This window comes from Zalophus californianus, chromosome X (assembly GCF_009762305.2).
Source record: "Zalophus californianus isolate mZalCal1 chromosome X, mZalCal1.pri.v2, whole genome shotgun sequence".
Classification (NCBI taxonomy): domain Eukaryota; kingdom Metazoa; phylum Chordata; class Mammalia; order Carnivora; family Otariidae; genus Zalophus; species Zalophus californianus.
The window spans coordinates 103,644,729-103,656,464 of record NC_045612.1 but is presented as its reverse complement, the minus strand read 5'-3'; the positions used below and the strand labels follow the sequence as shown (position 1 = coordinate 103,656,464).

The 11,736-nt window shown below is 48.1% G+C and overlaps 1 protein-coding gene across 1 annotated transcript; it reads right to left on the bottom strand.

The window, feature by feature from the left end:
- Positions 1-6,482: 6,482 nt before the first annotated feature.
- NR0B1 (nuclear receptor subfamily 0 group B member 1) lies at positions 6,483-11,283 on the bottom strand. The gene is made up of 2 exons (XM_027608829.1): positions 10,093-11,283; positions 6,483-6,871 (listed from the first exon to the last, which is right to left on the bottom strand). Exons 1-2 carry the CDS (start codon positions 11,273-11,275, stop codon positions 6,627-6,629), a joined length of 1,428 nt encoding a protein of 475 aa, XP_027464630.1. The 5' UTR covers positions 11,276-11,283; the 3' UTR covers positions 6,483-6,626.
- Positions 11,284-11,736: the final 453 nt, after the last annotated feature.

Here is an 11,736-nt window from a genome sequence, read left to right as displayed (position 1 = left end):
GAAACAAACTGAGGATTCTAGAGGGGAGAGAGGTGGGGGGATGGGTTAGCCTGGTGATGGGTATTAAGGAGGGCACATACTGCATGGAGCACTGGGTGTTGTATGAAAACAATGAATCGTGGATCACTGCATCAAAAACTGGTGATGTATTGTATGGTGACTAACAATAAAATAAAATTTAAAAAAATAAAAATCACAATGCAGGAAGCATCAAGTTTATGTGATTCTTAATCCCTCACCCATATCAAAGTATGGAAATTGGGAAGGCAAAAGGAATGTTTAGGGGAGCAGTTTGTGTGCTGAGGGTACCCCAAAGTTGGAGTGACTCAAGTCAATAAAAGGACTTTAAGGAGGTGACTTGTAGAGCTAATCGGTATCCACTGCAGTTTAGGGAACATCATGGATCAGTGTCTGACTCTCACCAGGAAATCTGAGGGCAACAGAGAGGCTATGTAGAACACAGACGAACAGAGGACAGAACAGGTGGCTGGGTTGGGCAGCCACACTCTCAAAGCTCGCCAAAGCAAAAAATGAGTTTCCCTTCCAGAGGGGGAAGTGAGGGATCGCAGGCATGCTGCCTTAGGTTTATCTTACGTCCTAGTGGGGTGGAAAGGGTTGCCCAGTGGGGTGGAAAGACTCAGTAGAAGGAGCTGGAAAGAGAGCTAGCTATCTGGGGACTGAAGAAGGAGAAGCAAAACTGGAAGGAATACAGAAGTAGCTGTAGGAAAGGGATCCAAAGAGATCAGGGTTGTGGGAAATATGGAGAAAGTTTTCCAAATAATCTCTGTAAATACCCACAGGAGAGTCAACTTGAAATATCTGCTGTGGCCAGAGAAAACTGTAGGATTGGCATCAGCCAGGTGAGAACTCTTCTGTTTCCTCTTCCTCTTCCTCGTTGATGTCTTCCAAGCCTGTGGTCCTCAGCAAATACAGAGGTAGGACTAGAACTACAGAGTGCAGGGGATATTAGAAGCCCCTGCTCTGCCACTGCAGGCAGTGAACTTGGGAAAGTCTCAGACTGGGAAAAAAATGAGCTGTCAGCTTTCACTGGTTCTGAACCAGTCATCGGTGGACTTTCCCCCTCTTCAAGGAGCTGGTGGATGGAAATTGGGGGTTCAGTGAACTTGAATGGGGTGAAAATAGTTGCATAGCTATTTTCATTAACCTCTCACTGAAATTTAGCCTCTCCTTTAATTATGAATGAATGAAACACCACACCGAAGTATTAGCATTATATGTGCAGAAATGAATTAACATAGCAAGCCTGGGAGCATTATTCTTAGAAAAGCCTGCCGGCAAGACTGAACCCCTGACTAAACCTAGGAACTATAATTTCAGGAGAATTCCCACCCTGCGCTGATATAGGTGGTTCTCTGGGTCTAGATTGTGCTGGCCATGTGGTTTATGGGGAGCACCTGCTTTCCTGCTGGGAGTCTGGAGTTCTGGTGCCTGCTAGGTAGGTGGTGCTTATGTGACCAGCCCCTAGTAAAAACCCTGGGCGCTGAGTCTTCCCATGGGCTCCCCTGGGAAGAAACATTGCACGCATGTTGCTAATTTTTGTTTGGTGGGGAGGGCGGGGGAAGGGGGGAGAGTGCACCCTGGATGACCTGTCAGGGGAGGGAGCAATCATAAGGAAGTCTGCAGAGGATTCCCCCAGACTCCACCTGTCTTTTTCCTTTCTGTTCTATGTATCTTCACTGCATCACCATAAATCATCGGAGCTGTAATCACAGCTAAGGTAAGTGCTGTGAGACCACCTAGTGAAATATTTGCATGTGGGGTAGTCTTGGAGACTTCCAACACAGTGGTGGAATTTGCTAACTCACTGAAATACAGCCACAGTGTTATTTTGGGGAATGAGGGCAGGGGCAGGGAACGAGGAGCCCCTGGTAGGTCGGTGGCTGTGGAGTCACTTTCCATGGTATGAAGCAGTGCTGCTTGTGATTAGAGGCAAAAGTTACTGATGCAATGTCAAAATAATCCATTCCTAGGAGAGGGGGCTCGATGGACCCCCCAGCTGCCTGGGGCCATGCAGGCTATGGCCCATGTGGTGAGGAAAAAGCCACCACAGCCAGGGTGATGATTTGTCTCCTTCCTCTGGGCAGGGAGAGAAAGGGCCCAAACATAAACATTAGTTTGTGGTTGTTCTCTCCTCTAAGGGGCAGGAAAAGAGGCTGGAGCAAGGCTTTAGATAAACCAGAGGGAAAAAAGAAAGAGAAAAAAAACCCTAGCCATTTTTTCAGCCTAGCCGCCGCTACTACAGCCGTCCCCGGCGACCCCGCAGTCCTGTTGGGTTCTCCTGTGAACCCTGGAAATGAATTTACTGCTAGAGGTTTGCATAAACTTGTAATGAAAAAAAAAAGGAATTTTAAATCACAGCTTTGCATTTTGTGGCTATTGCATCTGGATATATGATACAAAAATAATGGAGAATATTATATGCTTTCAATTTCATAAATGCTAGAGGGGTCATCTCAACCAGGGAAAGCTGCAAAAAAAAGTGTAAATGGGACACAGCTCCCTCGCTTGTTGTTACAGGTGGGCGGATTGAAATTTAAACTCTTAATATTGGAAACAGGTCTCTGTAATTGATGAATTTTTGCTAGGGTTTTGCCTATTGGAGTCTCAAGAGAGAAGGAGCCAATGTCCAGATGAAGATAGGCTTTGGAAATTTTATAAAGCATTTTTTAATTTTGCTAATGAGTTCTTGAAAAATTCAGATTTCTGACCCTCGGGAGCTGATGATTTTGTGGCCCCTGGTGTGCACATTTTTGCATGGGGCAATTTGGACCCTAAGACTGACAGGAAAAAGTACGTGGAAAAGCTTTACTTGTCACTTGGACTTGGAACACAGGCACCTGGCCCTACAGTGTCTTAGCTTTGTTGCTCCTGCGCAAAAGCTGCCGGCTTTTTGATTTACTGACTTCCCAGATGCTATTTTTCTGGATCTGACTCTAAGTTGAAACCTGATACTCCCTGCCCTGGGTTGTTTCCGTGCCAGCGACTGAGCAGACACAAGCTCGAGGAACAGAAGTCAGACTCTGGGACTGCCGGCAAGTTAGGAGCCCCTCTACGGGGTCATAGTTATGAAAATGTGGTGGCTGCTGGCTGGACCATCTGGGTCACTTGTGGATGTCTAAGGAAAGGGCTTGTTCTCGAATGAGACCATATAAAATGAAGCTGCAGAAGGACTCCATGTTTCTGATGAGGAGCCTGACTGCGTTCCGAACCTGTGATTCCTGTTGAAAGCTGCACCCTGGGGGAGTGTGCCCCCCTGCCCACCTCTGACAGACCACATTCTGGAACCCCTGGGGGGGCGGGCTGTGTCACTGCCGTTGGCTGTGTTCTGCTTTCCAGATCAGTTGTGATTTACAACAACGGCTTCATGGCCCACCTCTACCCCGTCACCTTTCTCCCGCTGTACACACCTTGGTAAGGCAGTTGGGAGGTGCAGGGCAGCTCTCTCCAGAAAGGGATTGATCTTCTCTAGGCTGCTCACTGGAAAAATGATCAGGAAAAGAGGTCTGGGGAGAGGAGGGGTTATGTAAAATTTTTAAAAAATATTGAAAACTCAGGATTTCCCCCTGACCATTTCTTTGCCCTGGCCAGTTCTTGAATATGATGTGTCTTTCTGGTTAAGTAGTATAAAAACGTTATTCTGTGAAAATGCTTGTGTCCCTCTCGCACACAACCCTTCCAGATGAAATGTCTGGGAAAAAAAAAATGATTAGGAGAAATTATAAAGCTAGGATTAGTGAGTGGGACACAGTGATGTTGCAACAACAAAACCTGGGTATATGGGGAGGCACGGGGTTGGGGGGGGCCTTAATCTTGGTTTTCCAGAACTGCTCCCCGGAGCTTTTCCCTCTTCCTGAAGGAAAAGTGTGCTGCCTGTGCCACAGCTGCCCTGAGCTCTTCGGAGGACTGCCAAGCCTGGGCCGCATGCGACAGTATGCCGCTGCGCTGCAGGGTCCTGCCCGGTCCCCACAGAGCGCCTCCATGAGCAGGCCACGGACCGGCGTTGCCGACAGAGCTCTTGAGAACTGACCCCCTCAGGCACTTCATCTGAAAAGCACCACTGAGAACCCTGGGGGGGAGGAACCACACGGGGAAGCCACACTGGGGGCCCCGTTGGCATATAGTGCATGACCAACGCCTGGCCTGCGTGGGATGCCCGAACTTTGTAAACTCTTTGTTTCCGGGGACACATGTACCTTCGGGGACTATATTTCTTGGATGTGTGCCCTGACCATCATACACTGCCTCAGCCCCTGGAAGGCTTGGGGACAGCTTCATCTCACATGCCAGGCTGTGCTGGGCCAGAATTGATCCCTCAGGCCAGATTAAAACAAAACAAAACAAACCGAAACAAAACAAAACAAAACAAAAAGGTTCATACAGGAAGTGATAAAGGAAGCCACCTGGCTTTGTAAGACAGAGCTTTATGGCTCATGGTCTGTGTTTTAACTGGCTAAGTCCAGAACCACCAAAAGGTATATGTGAGATCAATACTGTAGGTTGACCTCAGCCTCTTGTGTGGAGTCCTACTGATGATAAGTCTGTAAAGACTCCTTGGCCATGGGCCAAGCGAGTGGGTTATGCAGACGAGTTAGCATAGCAAGAGTGAGACAGCTATCATTAGAACGGCCTCCTTGCAAGGCCAACCCTTGGCTGACATCTGGGAACCTTTCTTTGGGGAGTGTTCCTGCCCTTCCCTAACTTGTAAGAGTGACTCACTGGGCCTAGAATGTGCAAACAGTGGGGTTTATACCGAGCATTTGCTTTCTTTCTCTGTGTTTGGAATTTTGGTACGTGCTTGGTGAAAGGTGTCTATGTGAGCAGCCCCCAATTAAAAGCCTACACTCTGAGACTCAAAGAACCTCCCTGGGCAGAAATATCACACACATGTTGCTGCATTTTCTTTCCTGAGGAAGAATGTGTGCTCTGCATGACCCCTCATGGGAGGGGGAGAGCAAATAGCAGCTTGGGCATGGACACATGGATTACTCCAGACGCTGCCTGTGCTTTTCCCCCTTATGATCAGGCTATGTATCCTTACCACATCACTATAATAAGTCTTAGCCCTGAACACAGCTGTATGCTGTGTCCCATGAGAGCTTCTAGCAAATCTGAATGGGGTGGTGACCTTGGGGGTCTCCCAATACAGTCACCAATGGAAATGTTGCATTTTCTTATCATACTGTAGATGTTGTAGATTATTTTGAAATTTCAATTATATTGATTATATTCAATTATATTGACTGCACCTGCCACCAGTTTACTTAATGTATTGATAAGGAAGCATATACATTATACATTTTAAACTATTTTTAAAATTTGACATTTTTACTATTATATTTTGACATAATTCATATCCTTTGTAATCCTGAGTATTTTATTTGCTGCATTATTCTGAGAGCCTGATTCTCAGATGTCCAGGCATTTACCAGGCTGCCAAAGGGGTCTGCACATAAGTTGAAGACTGCCTGCTTTGGGTTACTACCCTGGGCTTAGATGTATTAATCACTAATGGGCAATTTCTTACCTGTAAGTGAATAAACATTTAGTGCCTTAAGCTTTATCCAGGGAGAAGGAAGAACTGGTTCTACAGATTACATGGACTGGGGCAGCAAAAGTCAACAATAAAGTCACTTTATGATTTTATAGGATGCTTCTTCAATGTGATAGTTACATATGTATCTTAAGGTTGAGATACCACTTAGGGGTTTATAACAATGTTGAGCTTTCTACAACTACAGTGCCCCTTTATAGAAGCTTCTTGTTGAACTTTATTTATTGTATGAAGTCTCAGACTAAATTTCTGAAAAATCTGACTTCACTTTCAGGTGTTTCTGTGATCAAGGACTGCCACTTAACTCCAGTTGCTCCAAAGACTGTCTTCCATACGGGAAGTGGAAGTGAAGATAGAGCTGAGTCAACCCTCGCCAATCCTGGCATGCAATAATATTAAATGTCCTGATGCCACTTACAAAGATAACTTAATCTCTGTTTATGTTCACTAGGCTTTTGATATTTTTTGAAGCCTTGCTTAAGCTCTGAAATTTTTTACAATCTAGTTAATAGTCAATATAACATTTATTATAATTTAATATTACAAACGTGATTTTAGCAGGTTCACTGGAGAGAGTCACTAAAGGTCTAATAGCTTATTAGAGCCATCGTCTGCTCTTTCCTTGGAGATGTACAGAGATGTGTTACCTGCTAGCACATGTGTTTCTCCACCATGAAACTGTATGGATCAGAGGATTTGCTAATTGTCTACCACTAAAATTCCTTTTTTTTAAAGATTTTATTCATCCATTTGACAGAGAGACAGCGGGAGAGGGAACACAAGCAGGGGGAGTGGGAGAGGCAGAAGCAGGCTTCCCGCGGAGCAGGGAGCCCGATGCGGGGCTCGATCCCAGGACCCTGGGATCATGACCCGAGCCGAAGGCAGACGCTCAACGACTGAGCCACCCAGGCACCCCTAAAATTCTTCTTTAATTGAATACAAAAGTATGCATATAAAAATAAGAAAGTTTATTTGTCATTTTTTCAAAACACTTCTGCCTGTGGCTCCTTCTTTTTCTTACATGGCCAACTGCACCTGCGGGGCCCCCACGCCTTCATAACCTCGCACAGAGCATCTCCAGCACCATATCATCCATGCTGACCGAACCAATGATGGGCCTGAAGAACAGTTCCACAATGACATTGGCATTGATGAATCTCAGAAGGAAGAGGGCACTGTTCAGTTCGGCGAACCTGGCTTGGTGCCTCCTGTGTGTCATCCTGATGTGGTCAATGAGGATCTGCTGAGTTCCCAACTGAAGTCCCTGAATGTACTTCACACACTGAAGGCCTGGCAGGTCTGGAGGAGAAAAGGGGACAAGAGTCTCTTTATTGTTAACAGCTCACTCGGCATCCTTAGCTCATTTAGATATGTCCATTTCTGCCCCTTCCCACATTAAACAAGAGTTCAAGCTTCCTGCTTAAAAGGGCTTTCTGAAACAAGGACAAAACGCCAAACCCGTTCTAAGTTTTCAGAAGCAATGCTTCTGAGATGAAATATCATCTAGTTATTTTATAGTCACTGTGTTTGTATCCTCACATGTAAAAACTGCACATTTATTCACTGTGACAGTAGAATATCATTTAATGAATCACGGCTCCAGTTCACTGTAGAAATAGGAAGACATTAAGATTATTTCAAGAAGTGAGCACTTGACCTTTTACCTATGGGAAACAGGCCATTGTAGAATGGCTACAGGTTTTGCCAGATGACAAATATTTCACCATCCTCCCTTGAATTTCCCACCAGTGCCATGATTGCCCAGCTGATGGGGGTAAACTTCACAGCCACAGTGACTCATGAGTCTCATTTTAACTGTCTGCCGACAGGCTGATTTTAATCTTGAGTTCCAGAGTAATTTAAGAGAGAACACTGGCCATTTAGCTCATTGTACCAGGGTTTCTGTATTGGGGAGGAATTTTTTTAGAAACTGATTTTAATAAATATTGCAAAAGCATCTTTTAAAAAATACTAAAGAAAGAGGTCTTTAAAAGCACTGTCTTACAGGTGTTAAAAAGTAAACATGTAAACATCATCAATTTCAACATGGTTCAAAAGTAACTTTTCAAACAGGGAATGCCTGACCTTCTTGCAGTATTATGTGATAACCCTACTAAAAGTGAATGAAATACAATGTAGGAAACATAATGTGCCTGTAAGTTTTATAAAGACGGTGTTAAGGGGAGGCTGCTTTTAAAAGTTCTTTGATCCTGCATGACAGTAATACTACTGTAAAGTTCTTTAACTTGTGTTTAAACAATTACCAATTTTACAGTGCTGTTTAAGGGATGTCAGTGATGATGGCAATTATTTTCCTTCCCTTTCCTACAGAATCCAGCAGTAAAGTATTTTAAAAGCACCATGGTGACCAACAGAGTAGCAGGACCAGTTTAAAAAATAGTAATGGTAACAGGCGAGTCATTCCTATCATAAGCAAATAGGTCTAATAAAAGTAGAAGGAAATTAGGCCACATCTGTGCTCCTTATTCCATTTCTGATTACCCTGATCCACACATTAACAATCCCCTACTACCTACACTCATTATCCAGACTTGAGACCCCATTTTATCGTTTGAATTCCACTGATGAGGGGAAGAGGAGGCTTGCATCAATCTCCACCAGAAATTTGAAGCTCTTCTAGTCTGGATTCACGGCTCCTTAAAATATCATCTTGTGAACTCCCTGTCCCTTTCCTCTGCTTTCAAAACACACCCTCCTTTTCCATTGCCCCCCTCCAATCCCCTGGTAAAAGGCAGGCCCATAAAGTAAATTCGGGAAAGAGAAAATGTGGAGAGATGGACTCCACAATAAAAAAAAAAAAAAAAAGTTTACACATAAAGATCAGAAGATACACAACAAAAGGATAAACATCGAAGAAAGGCACACGCTTAGCAGGTGCATTTGTGTTTAAAACACACTCAGTTTAGCTGATTAAATTCACAGTGAGAGAGGATTCAGAGAAGCAGAGAGAATAAGGGAGATGCATGTGTGTGACCAAAGTACGCTAAGCAGGGTGGAGGGAAAGAAGCAAACTAGTGGAATGTAAAGTTCTGGAGGCTGAGCCCCTGCCTTTGTTTTGTATTCCAACAGAACAAGGCCCAAGGGAGATGTTTAAGAATACTGGCTGAAGGAGCAAGAAATGTATTCCAAATGATCTTAAGAACCACCTTGGGCACTTACTACAAATGCAGATTTACAGACCCTGGACCACAGCTACCGTATCAGAACCTCCAGGGAGGAGCCTGGTAAGACTTTGAACAAGTGCCCCCCGCCCCCTATGGACAGGCAAGTTTGGAAAACAAGGATATAAGCAAAAGTTGACCTACAGTGATCGCTGAGATGAGCTGAGGGCTCTAGGTCTTGAAATGTGAGTTCTGAGTGAAATATCATCCTATTAAATATTGCTCTCTACCCTTTCAAAAAATGCTAGGCAGCAGGCAGGGACATAATCAGAGACTTCTGGTGTTAGGGAAAAGAAGGTGTGGAGGGAGCATTATAAAAACTATCCCAACTCAAGCTGCCTGGAAATTTTGTGCCCGCTTGTGACCCTTTTGGAAGGATTCTGGTCAAAGACAACTCTAGTAATGGGACATACTCAAGAAAAAGTGCTGGGTGGTCCACGGAGATGTTCTCTCATGATTTGGTTGGACTCTGTGGCACAGTGTCCAGCACCTAACAGCCTAAAGTGTGTTGCCACAGACATGCCCTGGAGGCCAGGAGAGCCATGCTCTATGACTCACTGGTCATTACTATGGAGTAAAGTCATTTGGGACTAGGCTCCCTAATCTGGAAACGGGGTGGAGTAAGGGTGAAGGGCAGAGGGGCTTGATTAGGAGGTCCCTAGGGTCTCTGAAAGCTCTAACAGTGCTCCTGCTGGCATTCCCTAGTGCTTTTTCCCTGCCCCCTTGGTACTCTGATACAGATACTCCGAGGATGACATAGTCCAGATGCTTAGGACCATAAACATGATCATTCAGAGGCAGACCCACGAAAGGCTAAGTCCAGTGTCCTGCATGACAGTGTCCCCCCGCCCCCGGGGGGATGATCTAGTACTCCTTAACAAATGTTTCCTTTCTTACCAGCCTGAATAGATTTCCTCCAACAAAAAGGTTCTAGTAAATTTCAGAACTGCATCTCAGAAAGACATGTTGCAGAATTTGCAGTGAACACAAACTTTTTTTTATAGCTGTACTACTGGATTCAAAAGACTAGAGGAGAAGGACCAGCCCCGTACCTCGATGGCACAAACTTTTTCTTAGTAGCAGAAAGAGGTAGAAAGAGAAGCAGTAAACCTCAACAAACAATCCCCCTGTGCTCTGCTGAGTGTCTGGCAGCAGCCCACCCACAAGGAGTGCTTTCTGGAGTTCCCCCAACTCTGCAGAGTTACTCGTGATTCTTCGCCGGTGCCCCGACACTCCCCCGACCACCGAGAACTCTTCAGTGCCTGCGCCTTCAGGTAGGCACTGCCCAGGGTTTTTTTCTGAACAGAGAAAAGCCTGCGCCCGAGGCCGCGCCCTTACCCGGGTTAAAGAGCACGGTCCCCTTGAGGTAGGCGTACTCCTTGGTACTGATGTCCAGGCTCCAGCACTTGGCAAGGAAGCACTTGATGGCTTGGACTTCAGCGGCCGAAGGCAAATGCCCGGCCTCGGGCGGCGATACCAACGGCGGCGGCGGCGGCGGCGGCGGCGGCTGCAGAGGCGGCGGCTCGTCGCCCGCGGTCTCCCGCCGCCTGGTGGTGAGGATCTTCTGCAGCAGGCTGGGCTCCGAGGTGTCTACCGTCTCAAAGTTAAAGCGGTCCTGGGCCAGCTCGAGCAGGAGCAGCGGCGCCCAGCAGTTGCGCACCAGCACCAGCTGCTGGTCCAGAGGGAGCACCTGGAAGCAGGGTAAGTACTTGACAAAGCGCAGCGTCTTCAGCAGGCCGGCCGAGGCTGCCTCGCAGACCACCTGTGGACTCTTGAGGGCCAGCCGCCGCTGCGCGCCACACTGGGGGCCCCACCAAGGGGCCGTGGGCTGCGCCTGGGGAGCCCCGTGGGTCTGCTTTGCGCTCGTGGGCAAGTGCTGGAGGAGGCTGCCCGGGCTCGGGTGGTCTTGCCCGCAAAAGCAGCGGCGGTACAGGAGCGCCACTGCCGGCCGGCCCGGCAGCTCCCCTCTGCCCTCCAGGCCCTGGGTGCCGTAGGAGCGGTCCCACCACGCGCCCCCCGGCCGCGCCTCGGGCGCTTGTGGCGCCACGTGCGTCTGCTTCGCGCTCGTGAGCAAGCTGTAAAGGATGCTGCCTTGGCGAGGGTGGTCTTCACCACAAAAGCAGCAGCGGTACAGAAGCGCCATGGTCCGCCCGGCAGGCAGCCCCTCTCTGCCCGCCGGGGGCTCCGAGCCGCAGGAGCAGCCCCAGCACGCGCCCCCCAGCCGCGCCTCGGGCGCCTCCGGGGCCGCGTGCGTCTGCTTCGCGCTCGTGAGCATGCTGTAGAGGATGCTGCCCTGCCGCGGGTGGTCCTCGCCGCAAAAGCAGCAGCGGTACAGGAGCGACCCTGCCCGCCCACCCGGCAGCCCCTCTCTGCCCACCGGGGGCTCCGAGCCGCACGAACAGCCCCAGCACGCGCCCCCCAGCCGCGCCTCGGGCGCCTCCGGGGCCGCGTGCGTCTGCTTCGCGCTCACGAGCATGTTGTAGAGGATGCTGCCCTGCCACTGGTGGTCCTCGCCCGCCATGGCCCGCGGTGCCCAGAACCCAGCTCTGTCCGGTGGCGGCCGCCTGGGATCTATTTATACCAAGCGCGCACGCACGCGCGTCGGCCGTCTCCGCCAGGGCAAGGGCGCGGAGGGGGGGCGCGGCGCTGTGCTTCGGTGTGTTCGCCCTTGACCTCAGCGGTTCAGAAGGGACAGATCCGCCTTAAAGGCTGAGAATGAAGGAGGAGCGGAGGCACTGGAGCTCCTGAACACGTCCTTCTTTCCTCTCATTACACCCTTCCCTGCCTCTGGAAAACAGAGCAGAGAGCAGGTAGCAGGTATTTGGGGGCAGTGTTCCAACTCTTTCCATTGAAACCTGGCATCTAATTTGCTCCCTTTATTGGAAAGGGAGGGGTGCCTAATAAAAGGGGGGAATCTATTTGTGCCATCTTTGAATACTTTCATTAAGTGATCAAACTTTGTATGACATATTTTGCATATGG